General features: G+C 36.8%; 1 protein-coding gene across 1 annotated transcript in view; it reads left to right on the forward strand.

Annotated features, from left to right (window-relative positions):
* Positions 1 to 19443, forward strand: part of PLCL2 (phospholipase C like 2) — a 99708-nt gene that overhangs the window by 45130 nt on the left and 35135 nt on the right. Inside the window, exons 3-4 of the mRNA XM_058032537.1 lie at positions 9340 to 11826; positions 15200 to 15403. Coding sequence (XP_057888520.1) covers positions 9340 to 11826; positions 15200 to 15403 — 2691 coding nt within the window. The remainder of the gene's footprint in view (positions 1 to 9339; positions 11827 to 15199; positions 15404 to 19443) is intronic.

Genomic DNA, 19443 nt, shown 5'->3' on the forward strand with positions numbered 1-19443 from the left:
GAGCATCTTGCTGGTTTTAGGGATAACTGGGAAAACTCAGAGCCTTCTTCCCTCCTGAGCTGTGCTAAAACCTGTTGAACCTTTTTGTTGAGCCAAGTTTCAAATCCTTCAGTACCTTTACATGCAGCATCAGCTTTGACATCTTCAGTTATTATTCAAGCTAAAAGCATCTGTACCTTCTATCATTTTTCTGATAATTGATGGCAGAAAAAATAAGTGGTTATAATAAACCTAAGTTTCTCTGCACTAGTTAAAATGACCTGTTTTTAATAGATTAGGTATGATTTCTTAGTATGTGAGAAATTAGAAATCTAAAAAACTCTTCACTTACTTACCTAGGGTTAAAACTCTTCATGCCATCACACATTTTTTAACAGCTTTTTGTCAGTGCAGTTCCCTCAGTGTAAGACTCAGGACTTAGTAACTGCTGTTTTTCATAAATAATTATTGCAGTTTATGTGGATTTGGTTAAGATGTTGGTTGTTTGGATCTGAAGTATGCGTGTTTTGCTTTTATCAAGTTTGTGAAAATGGGATACCTCTTTTGCTCTGTTGGAAATGCTCCCCAGAAGGCTGAACTGTAACCAGTTACCGACTCAGTAACACTGAGAGCTGAGACACTCATGCCAAGCATAACTCAGCCTTTGGCTCTCTCAGAGCTCACAGCAGTCTGGAGAGTTTCCTTAAATGCTTCTTATTTATTTTCTTTTCAGATCAGACTTTTTTTCCCCTTTCCCCTACTAATCTGTATTGGATATTAACCGCTGAAACCAAATGACCCTTCATTTTAATTTCATAAATATGCAGATGAACTCATACAAGAAAGAATGCCTCAGTGGTGTTTGAAGTTTGGTTTTGCTACTGTGTTTTAATGTTCAGATATAATATTATTTGCATAATATAACAATGTATTATAAAATTATAATATCATACATAGTACAATATAATTAAATTATAAAATTATGTTATAAAATGACAGAATCCTAGAATGGTGTATCCTAGTAATTGCTGCTAGAATGCAAACATAAATGGCATCATGGAGCTGCAGAATGGGGAAGTCTTAACTGCCACAGACTTTTTAAAGTATAGGTCAAAGTCAAACATAGTCAAAGTAGCTCCAACTCCTTTATTTTCAGCAGAGTAGGCAATATCAGATTGTTTTGTTTCTCTTCAAAAGAATATGGAGTGGATTTATGTTAGAGCTGAGTGAAAAGGGAGCAACAGCATCATGTCTGTGGATGTCTTTGGAATATTTGTGGAAGAAGTGTCTGCCTTGGACTTGATGATCCTTGTGTGTCCCTTCCAACACAGAATATTCTGTGAATCTGTATCTGTGCCAGGGAGCACAGGGAAAGCTCCCCTGTGACATCCTGTGAGAGCACTTGAATAATGAAAAACCTGAGGATACTTGAGACAGCAACATAAAAAACGTATTAAAAGATGGTTTCTTTATTCTTGGTAAGCTGATCAAATGACTAAATAAGCTCTTCTGTAGGAAGTTTTGCAGAGAAAGCCTTTGGTCTAGACTCTATTTGCAAAACCATATCCTGTTATTTCCTGGCTTGTCACAGTCTTTTGAGTTAAATTGCTGCTATAACAGCAGCAAGGCCAGCACAGGCTACTGTTTTTCTCTGCTCTTTCTAACAGATAGGGTGAAAGTGATCTCTCTCATGTCATTGAATCATAAATTTTCTGGAGTCCTGTTTTCTTGAAATGAGGCAGAACAAAATGAGCCCAAGTGCCTGAGAACCTCAATTCTGTTATTTTATGATGTTGGGAGTTCTTTCTTATAGCTTGCCTTTATATTTTATGTATTTGTGAAATTGTGGCTGTACTCTGTGAGGTGGACCAAGATGAGAGATTTTGTTTTCCCTGATAGAATTATGTTGAAAAAGGCCTTTAGGGTTATTCAGTTCACCACAGAACCTAATGACATAAAACTCTACTGTCAGTTCATGTAGGATCAGATTTCAATGGAAGAGTTTCAACTACATTGATTTTAATTGAATTAATTTCTTGATAAAAGTGAGTGATTCTGTTCTTTCCTCCCATTTTTAATTGGTTCCTTGCTTCTAGTGGTTAATTTGAACCAGCTCTGATACTTAGTTGATCACATGGACAATCGTTTCAGCTCACTAAAATTGCAGAAAACTAATTTGGAAGAAAATAGATTTTTTGTTTCCTGAGGTAGTGAGGTAAATTAACTTACTGTGTATTAGACAGCTGCTAATGAGTGCCTGAGGAGCTGAACTGGGCAGAAGGAAGAATGCAACTGGGGCAGGAGGAGGAAGAGACGGGACAGAAAATTAATGTTTGAAGTAGGGGCTGAAGAGAGAATTGGTTTAACTCTATCATGAACCATGCAGTTTGCTCATCTGAAATAATATAGGTCATTTTTGTTTGAATATTGAGCACCTGTGTCCATATTCCTTTAATCATGGAATTCATTTACTAAAAAAACCACAAACCCAAAACCAAACCAAACAAAAAAAAAATCCCCAAAAAACCCCAAAAAACCAACCAAACAAAAAACCTCCCATCCAAACAAAAAAACAACAACAAAATCAGGCCAGAATTGTTACTTATTCAACTAATCATAATTTTGTTCCTCATTGTTATTTATAACATGGTGTAACTGGGTCTGGCTGGGGTCAATCCAGGACACATAAGATAAATATATTCCTCGTCAAAGATTTCTGCAAAGAACAGATATGCCATGAGTACTGGCTTTTGGGGAAATATTTAAATGCTGAGCACAAACACAGTGATTCACAACAAGTGGGAGGACTTGTGTGTTTTCCCAATAGCTGATGTTTTGTCTCTCCTCAGCTAGCTGCTGTTTCATTTCAGGACTGTGCTTTGTTTTACACACAACTGCTGGGAGCCGTGTGCAGTCAGGCAGTGGCTGCTGAGTCTGTTGGACACAGGCTGATTTAACAGGTGCCATTTCTGAAGTGTTTGGGAGCCTGTCAGCTGAGCTGCTGATTGCTTGGAGAGTTTTTTCTTGCTCTGCTTTCCACATGCTCTGGAAGCTTTGGGCAGCTGTGGAACAGCATTAAAAGGGACGTGCCTTTTGCTGAATCCGGGTCACTGGGTTAGTGAGAATCTCCTGGTAATGGCAAATGGAAAGGAAGAGAGGATGCTTGGCTGGAAGAGAGGGGCTGAGTGGTGGCTGTCAGCAGATTCTTCTGCTGAGTTGTTGATTCCAGGGGAATTAGGCTGAGAGAGGGGGCATCGAGGACAGGGATGGTGAAGTGCCTTTTCTGCACCACCACCTCTCTCCTTCCTCCTCCCAGCTCTTTTCTCCCTTTTCCCCCACACTCTTCCAAAGAAGATTCCCACTCTGCCTTTAACTGCATGTAACTTTTGAAATCAGTGCTAAATTTGGTTTCCTGATATTTTCCTTCCTTTTTTTCCTACTGCCTCTTTTACACAAAAACTTGCTTGGCTTCTTTTATAATGCTGCATTCTATGTTGTAGAATGAGAAGGCAGCTGTGCATAGTTAAACTGTACATAATATGATTTATATTTTTGTATGTGTTGCCAAAAACAAGTGGTCCTGTTCATCATTGCTGTTTCAGTTCAGGTGTTTTTTTCCAAAGAAAACCCTAAAAATTTTTGTGCTAAAAATATTTATAAAGATGATATGATATTGACATTGCTTTTGCAGCTTATTTGCTCATGTACACTAGCATTTATATCTCTAAAACCACAGGTGGAAAACCTGGAGAAGAACTAGTTAAAGAACAAGTTACTGATATTATAATACTTTTAATAAAATGCATTAAAATTATTATATATATTATTTTAATTATTTTAATTATTTTAAATTAAATTATTTTAATTATAAATTATTATAAAATTATTTTAAAGTACGAACTTAAAGATGTGTTTTTTTCTTTGAGTAGACTTAGTTATGTATAGACATGCTTCCTTAAGTATGAAGAAAATCTATAAATTTCAAGGTTTTTGTTTTGAAGAAAAATGTTTAAGAATCTTAATTAAATAAACAAAGCATCAATTGTGGTTTTTTTAACTTACCACTTCCTGAAATGGGCTTGTTATACATTATGTCTTCAAGCAAGGCGATTTCGCAATTACTGCTGAATTGCACTTGATGAAAACAGGCAGGTTTTGTACTCAAATTGGCGACAGAAGTATCACATCTACTACAAAAAAAAAGTCATCAATGAGTATTGCATAGTGTCAGAAGAGTAGGTGCACTCTGTGTTCATTATGTAGATCATCAGGCTGCCTGTTCTCATCATAAAGAATTGTGTTTTACTGAAACTGTTGGCTACAGATGTACATTCAATTGCATCTAAAATAGCTTTCATGCTGTATTATCTGAAATAATGGTGTAATTTGATAAAAATTAAAATTACCAAACTTAGGTCTGGCCTTTCTTTTCACCTACTCACCTGTAATTGCTCAGAGTATTGGCACACCATTGGTCTTCAGGTTCACCAGCATGCCACTCAATTCAGAACTTGTATGCAAAAAAAAAAAAAAAAAAAAAAGCAAGCTCTTGAGATGCTGTACATGATTGCAGCCTTATTACTACACCTCTGTGCAGACCTTTCTAGGCTGAATGGTTCACATTGATCTTGTTTCTAAGCCTGCTTGGGGTGAACTAAGTAGGCATTCTTGGGGCTGTGTCTTCTACAGACTGTGTACCATCATTGCTTCAAGGTGTGTGTGTTTTCTCAGAGGTTGTCAAAGCTCAGCCCTTGGCAATCCCAAGTCCTGCAGTGTGGTGCTGCACTTCAGGGGATGTGTTTTGTGCTCTTGTTTTGTGTTCTTGTTTCTTACCTAATTGCTTGGCTGGCAGAGCACTCAGCTGCTCGTGGAGGGGCTGGGCTCTGTTTCCTCTGCCTGTGCATCTTGGAGTGCTCAGCCACGTGCTCTCAAAATGAGCATGGAGCTGCCTTCCATGCTTTGGTGAACCTCTGGTATACAAAAAGGAATGGAAATTCTTTAGGGTTAGAGCATAAACAAGTAGCAGCAGGACCTGTCACCTGGGGCGGTGTGTACTGAGAGGAGAAAATCCAGTGTTCAGGTCCTTGCTAGGTAGACTAAATTTTGCACTCAGGGTTACCAAGTGAAATGTTTGCGTTGTGATATCAGGGACTTTCACTTCCCAGAGGAGTGCTCTGAAAATCTGTCATTGTGTCACTTCCTCTTGTTATTGTTGTCTCGTCTGTTTGAAGTGCTCTGTTCTGAAAAGAGCAGTGTCTTTAGTCATGGAGAGAGGCAGGATCACAGGCACCCATCTCCAGAGGTTGCATGGGCCAGTGTGAGGATTGTTCTGCATTGGCAGGTGGAAGGAGTGTTCTGCATTGTGCTTCAGCCCCACACTTGCCACTTTGAGAGGGTTGGCAAGCCCCTGCCTTGGTGGTGTTCTTAATTCCACTGGACCAAGTGGTACCTAAACATCTTGGCAACTTGGTGTTTATATATTTTTGAAGTACTGCTTCTGGGGCATGATTCATTTGGGCATTTACAGGTCATAAAGTTCTCTCTCTGCTTCCTTTCCTGTGGGAGATATTTACAAACCTTACACTACTCATCATTTCCTCTATCATCCTGATCTGTTACATTATCAAATCTCTGTTTGAACTCTGCCCCTATCAGTACCAGTGGTTATTGGAGCAGCCTTTTAAGTAATTTTATCATAAAGTTGCATAAATTAAAAGCACTACAGTTCAGGAATGATGTGATCTCTCTCAATGTCTGATTCAAGATTCTCTGTTGTCTCCAGAACTCTATTTTGTAGCAAGTGCTGTCTTAGTCACACAGCTAATTCTTTGTTGGTACCTTGAGAGGAATAAAAAAAAGTTATCATGGATATGTTCTTCCCTCCTTGTGCTTTTAATCCATTTTCTCCAGCTGTCTCTGTCTCTTAAGTGCCACAGGTGACAGCTGGGATTATTTCTCTTTTTTAAACTGCTAGATGCTTTGCTTTCTGTTGCTAGGAACTTCTGGGTAAACGAAATTCTTTGTGTAGTTGCTTGTAGTGATTATGAGCAATGTTTCAAAACAGTTTTATCTGTGGTCTCCTCTATTCCTCAAAACATCTTGCAGGTGACCTTGGCTGGGGCATGAATAGTATTAGGAGATGTGTTGGTGAGGTGTTGTTCTGGTTTCAGTGATTAAGTCATATGAAGCACAGGCAGTCTTTAGGGGAAATCCTGTAATGATGACAGGACATGCTTTAAACTGTAGATAGACATGGTTCTTCATTGTGTGAGAGATCCTAGAAAGACTGAAAATTATTTCAGCACAAAAAATGTAGCTGCTGCCTTGGACTGAATTATGCATCTGCACTGTAGAGTCAGTGTCACTTCCAGCATGTTGAACAGCAAGAACCTTGTAAGTCTTATGAATGCCAAGAAATCACTCCTGTGTTTGTTCAGATGCAGTTTTCTGATGTGCCATTCTTTTTGATTCAAGGCAGACCTAAGGCCGTGAGAGACCTGACCCAGTTCATGAATGCCTCACTTTTGGGATGAAATCCTCCACATCTTAGAGCAGAATAAATCTGTCTCCTGCATGCCAGACTATATTGCCAAGGCTCACAAATGAGTTTCACACAGTTTGTGCATGCTCTATGCAATTGCATGCTCAGCTTGTGGAGTGAGAGTTTCTTTTCTGTGTCTTTTCAGACAGGTGGGTAATTCAGACAGGTGAATTCTTTTCAACAGTGTCTTTGATAAAATATCCTTGAAGTTACTCTGATCACACAGAGATTGATCATGACTTCCATGCCTGTCAGGATGGGGACTTGCACAGGCAGTCTGGTAGTTCAGAATTATTGATTTCTGGAGAAGCAAAAACTTATGAAAGGTGTTCTGGAGCTCAGAATGTTTTCACAGCAATTCACACTGTGGTGCTGGCTTTATATAAATAATCTGAGTGGCTAGACTCCTTTACCTTACAAAAATGAAGAGTACTACTGAACTGGCTGCGAATTCATCTGGCAGGGAGGCAAAATAATTTTGCAGGTGATATATTGAATTGCTCCTCTGGTCCACATGCATGAACTCTAATTCAAGCTTTCAGTAACCAGAGCTGGCAATTGAACTGCCTGGAGATGGGCTCCTTTACATCAGATGGCATCAAGAAATAGGAAATATTTTTTTTTTCCTTTGTGGTTCAGTGACTTGGATCAGATACAGTCCTGATCATAGAGAAAGGTGTAGACCTTTCCTCTGATCATGGTCAGGTAAGGTAATACTTGCCAGGCCTTTATGGTTCTGGTGTCAGCTGTCTCTCAATCAACAGTATTCCTCTCCCAGGTCTGTGATTGAGGAATCTGGAGCATTAAGGAGTTTCAAAATGCTTAATTCCAAGCCCTGAAGTATCAGGCAGGAATGTCATTGCTCACTTATGTGGGACTGTCCTTTGCCACTTTTTCAGTTTTGGAGAAATAAATAGGTAGACAAACAAGCTAGGCTTAAAATACAACAAAAATCTCTGTAAACAAAAATCACATTTGATTTCTTTTATTTCTTTTATTTTTTAAGTAAAGGAAATTTGCATTTGTTTGGAAACTGTCCTTATGCCTAAACTACATGTAATGAGATTCTGAGAGTCAACCCTGTGCAGTATCCATTGCAGGTGTCTGATCTGCAGTTGGAAATAAAGCAGTCCTCTGCAGGGTTATTCACTTTTACTGGTCTCTTGAGAGCTTGAACAAAGCGAATTCTGCTGTCATTAAAGGTGCAAGAATAGTATGGTTGATTAATTTTCTCAAACACAGAACATCAAATATTAAGGCTGCTCACTTTACTAATCATTGTTTTCAGTGAAAGACTTTTCAGATGCTTATAAATTAAATTACAAAACCAGGACTCTATTTTTAATTGAATGAAATTCAACATACAGCACATGTGTACTGAGCTGGAAATGCATTTTGTAATGGATGGCTTTTATTTGAACATCTGTTCAGCATAGCAATCGTTAAAAGTTTTCTTTCACTTTCCTTTCTGCCATTTAAGCAATGCTGATTTGCGCTGGAACCTACTTCAAATGGAAAACTGTTTCAGGGAATAGAATTTTCTTTTTTTGTAAAGCTGGAAAAGTAATTTTTTGCACTGTGCTAGTTTATAAGAAGAACACTTCTAATTAGGGTATCTAACATAAAAATATTGTTGTTTCAGACTAAAAGTTAGCTCCTCAAGACACGTTGCTTTCAAAAGAAAAATCCTAGCATTTTTCAGTCTCAGAAAATGCAGATAATGAAAGCACACAAGTTTCTAAAATTCAGTTCTTATGAATTGATTGTACTTAAGTCATATGTTGCTGACTTATTTGCACTTGCTTTAATTAGTACAAATAGGTACAATAAAGGTAGCTAAATTACCTTTCCCCCCTTTTTTATGCTTATATATCCTTATATGCCCAAGCTTTCTCTAGTAAAGTAAGATCTCTGGGTTATCTAATTGCTTTAAGAGCAATGGTGAATCACTTTTGCTTCCCTTCCTGACCAGGTCATCTATTCAAGTTCTGTCTAATGACATGAAGGTTCTTTGGAAACAGTTAAATTAAACCGTCTCAGAAGTTCCCTTCTGAGTCACTGCTGTATTTTCTGAAGCTCAGAAACTGCAGAGCTGCATCTGCTCCATTCCGGTTCCTTGTGTTTCAGTGCAGCTTCTTTAGACTGTTGTGGGTATTTTCCAGCTAAGGGGAGGGATGTATAATGCTGTGGGCAGTCCGGGGGAAGAACATGGGTGGGTGCTCTGGTGAAGGGAGCTTTGCATGAAGAAGTGCTTCCTAAGTCTTGTATGCTTAAATTAGGGCCATGTCCTATAGATTTTAGGTAAATAGGACTGTGTCCTATGGATTTTATGTAGTTGATTGTGTATTAATGTTTCTGTGGTCCAAGGACCCTGTCAGCATGGTATTAAAGCATTAGATTCTGTACTGGCAAGTATCTATAGGACTGCATAAAGACTCAGAGAAAAGCTTGCTTCCTACTGCCTTGACTCTCTCTAAGTAGGGTACAACTCATAAAATAAAATGCACATACATGTATGCAATAATACAGCATTATTATTTCGTTAGCATTCAAAACTCATTTTTTTTTAATTTTTTGTCCATCAAAAGTACTAAAAATTAACCCTGGAAGATTACTTATAGAAGCAAGAGCAACTATTAAGGCATTATTAGTATTCTGTGATGGTGCCAGTAAGAATTTCCATCTTATTGGTCATTGCGCAGACTTTATTGAACTGCTTGATGAACTTTCAGCTTTAAGTTGAAAGCTATTTCAATGTTGAGCAAAATCACACTGACACATGATTTTTTTCTCCCCCCCCCCAACCCCTTGTTTACCAGGATGGTACGAAGCAGAAGCGAGAAAGGAAGAAGACTGTGTCGTTCAGCAGCATGCCCACGGAGAAGAAGATCAGCAGCGCCAGCGACTGCATCAACGCCATGGTGGAAGGCTCCGAGCTCAAGAAGGTCCGGTCCAACTCCAGGGTCTACCACCGCTACTTCCTCCTGGATGCTGACATGCAGTCTCTGCGCTGGGAGCCTTCCAAAAAGGATTCTGAGAAAGCAAAGATTGATATCAAGTCAATCAAAGAAGTGAGAACAGGAAAAAATACGGACATCTTTCGCAGCAATGGAATATATGACCAGATATCGGAAGATTGTGCGTTTTCAATTATATATGGAGAGAATTATGAGTCACTAGATCTGGTTGCTAACTCGGCGGATGTTGCAAATATTTGGGTTACTGGCTTAAGATACCTGATTTCTTATGGAAAACATACTCTAGATATGTTAGGAACTAGTCAAGATAATATGCGGACTTCGTGGCTTTCACAAATGTTCAGTGAATCAGATGTAGATAATTTGGGACATATACCCCTATGTAATGCTGTACAATTTATAAAAGACTTAAACCCTGGTTTAAAAACTAATAAAATTGAATTAAAATTCAAGGAGTTACATAGATCCAGGGAAAAAGCTGGTACTGAAGTAACAAAAGAAGAATTTATTGAAGTTTTTCATGAGCTTTGTACCAGACCTGAAATCTATTTCCTGTTAGTTCAGTTTTCAAGCAATAAAGAATTTCTAGATACCAAGGACCTCATGATGTTTTTGGAAGCAGAGCAGGGTATGGCACAGGTCACAGAAGAAATAAGCCTTGAAATTATTCAGAAATACGAGCCAGCCAAAGAGGGCCAGGAAAAGGGTTGTCTTTCTATAGATGGGTTTACGAATTACCTTACTTCACCAGACTGCCACATATTTGATCCAGAGCATAAAAAAGTGTGTCAAGATATGAAACAACCTTTATCTCATTACTTTATAAATTCATCTCATAATACATACTTGATAGAGGATCAGTTTCGAGGGCCTTCTGACATCACGGGTTACATTCGTGCTCTAAAAATGGGTTGTCGAAGTGTTGAGCTGGACGTATGGGATGGTCCAGATAACGAGCCCGTGATTTACACAGGCCATACAATGACATCACAAATTGTCTTCCGTAGTGTCATTGACATTATTAACAAGTATGCCTTTTTTGCTTCAGAATACCCTCTTATTTTGTGTTTAGAAAATCATTGTTCTATTAAGCAGCAGAAGGTGATGGTACAGCACATGAAGAAAATTTTGGGGGACAAGCTGCATACGCAGTCTCCAAACATTGAAGAGTCTTATCTACCATCACCAGAATCACTTAAAGGGAAAATACTAATTAAAGCAAAGAAGCTTTCTGCTAATTGTTCTGGACTAGAGGGAGATGTTACAGATGAAGATGAAGGAGCAGAAATGTCACAGAGAGTGGCGAAAGAGGGGGTAGAACAGCAAAACTCAATGACAGGGAAACGATTCCAGCTCTGCAAAGATCTCTCTGAGCTGGTAAGCATATGTAAATCAGTTCAGTTCAAAGAGTTTCAAGTTTCATTTCAGCTCCAGAAGTACTGGGAAGTATGCTCTTTTAATGAAGTGCTTGCTAGCAAGTATGCCAACGAAAACCCAGGAGACTTTGTAAATTATAACAAACGTTTTCTCGCAAGGGTTTTCCCCAGTCCTATGAGGATTGACTCTAGTAATATGAATCCCCAGGACTTTTGGAAATGTGGTTGTCAGATAGTAGCAATGAACTTTCAAACCCCTGGCCTAATGATGGACCTGAACATTGGTTGGTTTCGACAGAATGGAAACTGTGGCTACGTCCTTCGTCCTGCTATCATGAGAGAAGAAGTTTCCTTCTTCAGCGCGAATACAAAAGACACCGTGCCTGGAGTTTCACCTCAGCTGCTTCATATTAAAATCATTAGTGGGCAAAACTTCCCTAAACCCAAAGGATCAGGTGCCAAAGGAGATGTTGTGGATCCTTATGTCTATGTTGAAATACATGGAATCCCTGCTGACTGTGCTGAGCAAAGGACGAAAACTATGCATCAGAACGGGGATAATCCAATTTTTGATGAAAGCTTTGAATTTCAAATAAATTTACCAGAGCTAGCTATGGTGCGTTTTGTAGTGCTGGATGATGATTACATTGGGGACGAGTTTATTGGGCAGTACACTATTCCCTTTGAGTGTCTCCAGACTGGTTATCGGCACGTTCCTCTGCAGTCATTGACTGGTGAAAGTTTAGCTCATGCTTCCTTGTTTGTGCATGTGGCCATTACTAATCGAAGGGGTGGTGGGAAACCTCATAAGAGGGGCCTCTCTGTGAGGAAGGGCAAGAAATCAAGGGAATATGCTTCTGTGAGAACATTATGGATTAAAACAATAGATGAAGTATTCAAGAATGCCCTCCAACCTATTCGGGATGCTACGGATTTGAGAGAAAATATGCAGGTACAGTTTTATAATAATTTATTGGTTCATGTGTGTACCTTTGTATTATGATGCATATGGAATACCTGCTTTTTTAAGAGTCTTGTGTGTTGAACTATTTCAGTCTAATTCTGAACAGTTCTAAGAATGGATCATGTCAGAGGAGCATTTAAGGTGAACTCTCTGCTGATGCAACTTTGAATGCACATGTGTATTTTTGTGAATGTGAAGTAGAAATATGACTCCAGAACTCAACCCTCATCCTATATGGTTGAAGGAATATTAGAAATATATTAAAAATATATTACAATAGTTTAGTTTTAAAAAAATTAAGTAGAAATGTGGGAAGAATATACAACAGGTAGAAAAGGGAAACTTTAATGCTTATCAGAGATGTTATTTGTATGTCTAAGAATGTTTAGCATAGTTTCACCTAAGTTATGTTTTCCCTTTAGTCCCAAATAGAAGGCAGTACTTTCAAGAAAGATCTGTTTGCTTTCCATGATTCTTCCTAGTTATGTTAGAAATACGTGGCATTAGCACTGAGGTGTTAGAAGGCATCTTCTAGAAGAAGTTGTCCTACTTTAGATGTCATATTAGTAAACAAATTGAATTTAGAGAAAAAGTACAGTCTGAAGTGCTTTGTTTTGTGGAAGCCAAGAGGTGTCACTTAAAAACATTTGTCACTTGGAGATTCCAGGTACATAACCCATTTTAGAAATGTATTAAAATTGAGTTTTAAAGTTGCATTTAATTTAAGAAAATCTTATTTTTTAACTTCTGATGGAATACTAGTATTGATCAACAAAATTAAGAATCATCATTTCAAATAGACTGACCTATCAAATCCTCTTGGTCTTATACAGTGTTGAAGGAAAAGAGATTAAAGGAAATGTCTGAGACTTGATTCTGGATTTTAAAGGCACATCAGTGTATATAAATTTCCTTAATGAATAATCTTATATTAAAAATATTCTAATAGTAATATAATTTTAAAGCTAATTTTATATGAAAGAAGAAATTAGTACATCATTATGCAGCTCTCCCATTCCATTTGGTATATAAATTTGATCTTTTAAAAGATAATTTAAAAAATACAGGGATGATACTTTGACTCATAAATGTTTCAAATTACAGGCTGCATTTAAAATGAACTTTACCTGTAGTTAGCCTACTGAAGATTAGAATTCTGTAGAACGAAGAGTACTGTATTTTAAGATACTTTTCAAGGAAAAACTGAGTTGAGGAAGCAGTGAAAACATAGAATTTTGTGTAGCTACATTAAACTCTTGCATGTGCATGCTGCAGTATGCACAGTATAAAGATATAATTGCAAACGGACTCTACAGTGGGATTTCTTTGAACATGAAATATTAAAAGGTATTTTATGTATTTTATTCTGTCAGTTTGAAAGATGTGCTATCAACTAAATTTATCATTATCTCAAAATGCTATCAAGAAGATATTTTAAGCACGAGGGAAGATTAATTTTCCTTAACTTTGCTAACAGATTATATAATGTGCACCATTTAAACTCTGTGTAACTAAGTTTTTACAGCTAATAAAAGTAAATAAACCACTCAATTAAAATAAGTATCAATTTATGCCAGGGAATGTGAGATTTATTTAGATTTTGTATTACTGAAATTTTGTGTTATAAATTGTAATGGTTTTTATGACCAATATATCCTCAGGAGCCAGATTATAAAGGGCAAAGTTGGTTTGATTTTTTAAATATAAGATGGAAGAAGAGAAGGAAAAGTAAATGTGCAGCCACGAGTTTAATAGTTTCTCTAAATCTGTATAAGAATAGAGTTTCTTTTTGTTCTTATATTACCATGACAAAAACTGATGTCATAACTTCTTACATATTAATCACTGATAAAAGTATAACATGGATGATTGAACTGGATGTGATGTTACATGTTTAAGTTACTTAACCGTATGAGGAATAGTCTCTGGATATAGAATTGGAAGTCCAAAGGCAGGAGTTACTGTAGTAGTACATATTAGTCCTGTCCTCCTGTCATTAGTGAATATATACAATCCCTGGGTCCTCATTAACCTCTCTGTAAAATGGTTGTTCGTAATGGCTTATCTCAAGCCAAAAAGCCATGTACTTATCTTGACCAAAATCTGTTTGAATGGATTTCCCAGTGTCTGTCTCTTGAGCTGTGTAATTATTGTGTCATTGAAGTGTACATCAGTTGATAAAAGAAGTTTCTGTTTCCTGGACCTGTACTAAAAGTACACTCTAAGTGACTGGGTAGGTGCAATTTCGTGTTCACAGAATTTTGCATGAATAAGCTGCGCATACATATTTGGAAGTCTGCTTTGGAATGTCATCTGATAAAGGAACAACAAAATATTTCACATTTGAGTCCTGTTTGAGTTAAAGTTGGCATTATGTCTTTCTAAGAGACACGTCCACGAGAGAGTCTTACCGTACCAGCAAGATGGAAAGTGGTTTGGATTAAAGTGAAAATTTGTACCAGATACTCTGCCTGGGTGCAACATGAGAGAAAGGAGCACTGAGCACATTTGTAACTTAAATATACTATATTTTTATTTTTATTTCCTACAGGAACACAAACTCCAGACTTGCCATAGATCACCAGTTCCCAATTGGTACAAAAATCCTAAATTCTCTACAGTGCTGACAATATTCCCATCATGGAATATCAGTGGCTACTTGGAGTCACACTGTATTTCCAATGCTGTAAACTTTCTTCAAGTTTAAACTTATGGCATTATATTCTACCATACTGGATATAAAATATGACATGAAAAGTTTTAGGGAAAGGTACAGAATCAGTATTTAAGTTAAGGTACCTTAAAAAAATTCACTTAAGTGTGGCAATGTGATAGGAATACTTCAATAGTGGAGTGCTGGGTTTGTGACTCGCACCAAGTGGGAGCCTGCAGATCCACAGCACGTCTGGGCTGTAGTTCAGGTATGTTTAAAGTTACAAATGTGCTGAATTCCTCCTCTGCTTCACTTTGCTTAATTGGGACATTCAGCATCTAATATTTTTTTCACTTGGTAGCATTTAAAAAATGTCTTGAAAATTTTCAAAATATATAACCACTGTGTTTTAGAATCTGTTTATTTCCATAGTTAATGTTAGCCATGATAGAGAGGAGATATGCTTGTTCTAAATAGATGTTTTTTTTCTGTAGCATGTACTGCATTCCTTGAAATTTTAACATTTTTGTAAAATGTTTGTGTAATATTGGTTGGTTTCAAAAATGCCAGTTCTTCAGGGAAAAGCTGTGGTAATTGTAGCACAGCCATTTTAGCTCAAGTATAACAGTGAAATATTTTATCCTGAAATAACAAGACTTTAAATTTCATATTTAACTGTAAAGGAAACTCTTTCTTTCCTTTTTGCAGAATGCAGTAGTTTCATTCAAAGAATTATGTGGCCTCTCTCCTGTAGCAAATCTTATGCAGTGCATTTTGGCAGTGTCTATGCACTTGGTTGGGCCTGATAATACACCCTTGGTAGTAGTGAATCTCAATGATCAGTATCCAACTATGGAGCTCCAAGGGATTGTTCCAGAGGTCTTGAAAAAGATTGTAACAGCATATGAAATGGTGAGTAGTTTTTTGTGGTTGTCTTATATTGTCTGAAAGACTTTTAAAATGTGTATTTAATATACTGTACCATGCTTGATTTAAAACCTGTGACTTCCTATTTTAACCTGTGACTTCCTATTTTGTGCTTCATTACTTGTGCTTGAGTTATTCCCATGAATGTACAGCAATTGGAAGTGTTTTTATACAGAGTAAAACATAGAGATTATTGATATACTGCATGCAAATACGTGCTTGTACACCTCGGAAGGTAAAGTGGTTATTGTCAAGAGGATTTAACATGAAGAAGAGGATGTATTGATTTACCTGTTTTTCAGTAGTTTGAAACTTACTTTGTATCTATAAACCTCTTACTACTTTACATCTTCCACTTGGGGGACCTTGGTTTATTTTGGCTTTGGCTCAACATCAAATACAAAAATGTCAGGCACTGCTTTTAGGCATTGTAGTTTTATAAGCACCTTGGCATGTAAAATTCTACACATGCTCTTTTCTTTTTCTTTCTCTATCTTTCTTACATATGTCATTTGATTAGCCATTTTTATACATGTAAGCAGCTGTAACATTAACTTCAGACATTATGTTTCAGTAAATACATAAATTGTGTCTTTAGAGACTGGAAATTAAACATGTTGCAGTAAAAAAAGAAGGAATAACTAACACAGCAATAAATACTGATTTACATCTGCTTTGCATTAATTTGAAATGTGGAAAAAAGATCAAGAAGAGTTTGATTTGAAATGTCCTTCTTACTGCCACTGAAGTAATGTGGCAGAGTATAATTGATTATTTATTCATTTATTTAATGTTTTCTTTCATGTGATGATGATTTTGCAATACTTTTGTGTGCTAAAATGAGAAACCTTACCTGGCAGCATCGGGTCACTTGCCTGAAAAAAAAATGGAGAAAAATTAACCAGTATCTCGTTTCATATACAGCTTGTAAACTGTTTTCTAAAGAAAAGGTAGCTTTAGAATTATGCTATACCAAAGTGAAAAAAACCACTCATTGATAATTAGCAATGTAGGCAGAGTTTGTGTAGTTCAGTGGTGCCGTAGATATGACAAAATCTGGTTGCAGTGATAGCAGAGCTACAAGAAGATCGTGCATATCCTCTTAGTGGTGGCTTACAGGATATCGCTGTAATTGGGTTGTAAACAAGCTTGGCTGTTGGGATTACAGCTGCAACAAGTAAAGAAGTTCTGTTTCCTTGCTGGAGATGTCTACCTGCAGTTTGTTCTGATGTGGTGGTGCTGATTGTTACTGACTCAGCTGTTCTAGGTACTTAAAGTCTTAGTTCTAAATCTGGAATACATTTTTTCTTTGAATATCACTTAGACAAAGGTGACTTGTGACTCCAGAAATCTTTACAATCTAAGTTTGCTTTGCTCTTTGGCTCTCACATATGTTTTTTTCCCACACACATATTATACTCTATACATGATTTGAATATTTCTGTACTTGAGAAATCTATACTTCACTTTATACATGTAAAAGTAATAGAACATTTATTTACTGGCAAAAAAAACCATTTTTCCATCTTCTTGTCCCTAAAATATAAATACTCAATTTCAAAGAAAGAGTATGATAGTGCTTCTAGCGCTAAATGGTATTGGAGATAAGTAAATTTAAGTTTATTTTAATCAAATATAAGTTATAAGTTAAAATAATGAGATGTATTTAAATTTGTGGCATTTGGCTTTTGCCAATCCTCTATTCAGTTTGATCAAAGATTTTAGGCAATTAAAATCTGAAGCACATTGTGAAATAGTGGGAGGCATCTGTATCATCTTTCCTCAAAGAGAGAAGAAGAAATGTGATGGTGTTTAGTTCATATATGGGTATTTGCTGTAGTGGCAGATGATCAGAGTCTGACAGTTATATGGTTTGGGGGGGGGGTTGTATGATTTTGGTGTGTGTTTATATAATGAGCCCTCAAAAGGACAAATCTTACCTCATTAGTTTAGACTTGGGATATTTTTGTCACGATTCATTAATACGTGGGTGTAAAATTCCACTTAATAATGAGATTTCTTCATGCCGAATTGAGAAAGGGCAGATGCACTGACAAAGTAATGATTACCTACTTGTCTTACTTTCTGCTGGCTTAGGCCTCAGTACAGGTCAGAATGATGTCATTCTGTACTTCCAGGGTGTCAGGTACTCTATGAAATCATGTGGATAAACAAAATAGATTTCAATGTTTATGAAACAAACCTGGATTGGTATAGCATAAATGCATGCATAGGCTGTCACTACCTTGTGTGCCCTCTCAATGTGGCACATGTAATGGCATTCTCAAAGTGTGATTGTTTCAGGTTTATGATTTTTTTAGCTAATGAAGGGATTCTTATGTGTCAGAAATACTCTCTTTTCTATAAAATGATAATAACCATTGAAGATAATATTTAAGATTTGAATTATTCAAAATTTGTTTACACTGGGAGTGCATGACGAACTTATTGTTGCTCTGTCAAGTGGGAAAGAATGCAAGACCTTAACAGCAGGACAGTCAGTCCACCTTGAAATAATTGCAAATAAGTTAAATACTGCAGGGGCAATGGAAAGGAAAAAGTATCTTCAGTGTAACATAGGTTTTTTTTAAAGAAACAGTGAGATAAATGATAATAAAATACTGTGTCAGTAGATATTTGGGGGTTTTATCTTTAAACAAATAGCACATAGTGCTTTCTTAAATTATCTGCATTCACTTAATGGAGGAGCTGTTAAGTGATCAAGGCTAGTACTAGTCATGGGTTGAAAAACCCATATTATAGAAACTGAAGTATCATTTCTGGATAATAAAAACCAAATATATCTAGAAATTTTTGAGAAAGGGAAAAATTGCAGGTGTATTGTTCTTTAACTTCTCCATGCTCCTGAGTATTTTTCACCCTACCATCTTTTCACTGTTTAACAATGTTTTATTTTTCCCTCTTGTTCATGAACTTCAGCTTCCTTTATGTGATACTTCAGCATGCACTCTGTTGGTGTCATCACACCCATCACTGATCAATGCTGCAGACTGAAGCTTGGAGTTAAGGCAAGTGCCTCTTCCACACCATTGCATGTTTTTAAAAATGTCTTATAACCTTTAAGATAAAAAGTAAGTAAACCTTAAAAGTTATACTATGGCAAGAGAAAAAAAAATTATCTCACCCTCCGTCTGCAGCATTATTCAGTGATGATATAAGAGCACTTCAGAGATATCCTAGAGTAGCATACAAATAAAGCCAGATACTGTTGAGAACTTGGCTCTCTGTTTGCCCTTAGTGGAGGATGAAGTGTCCCATTTGCTGAGGATAGGGTTTTCTGGACTTTGCAAGCAGGCATTTACTTCTAAGGGAAAAACTAACACAGACCAGGCAGATAACTGTACCTGTGTGAAAAATCAGTAGTGCTGCTACAGTAATTAGGATTCCATGTTATTAAATCCTGATTAGATAATGCTGCTAGTTCAATAGTTTTCAGTTTATGGAGTGATTTTCAAATTTTTTTTTTTTAGATTTTGAGGTGATTTTGTAATTCAGAATGTCTACAGAATGTGGTATAAGTCCGTATTTGATTTAAATGAAATCAAACAAGATGAATAGATTTTGTATATACACCCTAGGGAAGGACATGAAAGCAGGTTGTGTTTATTGGTGGTGGGGGTTGTGAGATAATGAAAATGAAAGGTATTAAAAGAGAGTGACACTATTAAATTGGAAAACACCATATCATTGGGGATAAGCAGTGCTGTAGTAAGCTTAAATCCGGTTACCTTATTTTTGGCTCTTTCCAGCTACTGACTCAATAGAGCAGATTGCATGTGCACTCATGCAGAAGTTAACTTCATCTTACAGAGCTGGAAATTTCAGCAATGACATAAACTAAATAAGATAGGCTATATTTTGAACTTGAACTGGAAAGCAGATAATTTGACACTATACCTGGTAGAGTTACAGACTGGACTGATACTAATAGGGCTATTAAAAGCCTATCTGAAAAGCACTGATTATCAAGGTTTGGTGAAATATTAGTAATCCTCTCAAACTTC

Source organism: Melospiza georgiana, chromosome 1 (genome assembly GCF_028018845.1).
Source record: "Melospiza georgiana isolate bMelGeo1 chromosome 1, bMelGeo1.pri, whole genome shotgun sequence".
In the NCBI taxonomy this organism is placed as follows: domain Eukaryota; kingdom Metazoa; phylum Chordata; class Aves; order Passeriformes; family Passerellidae; genus Melospiza; species Melospiza georgiana.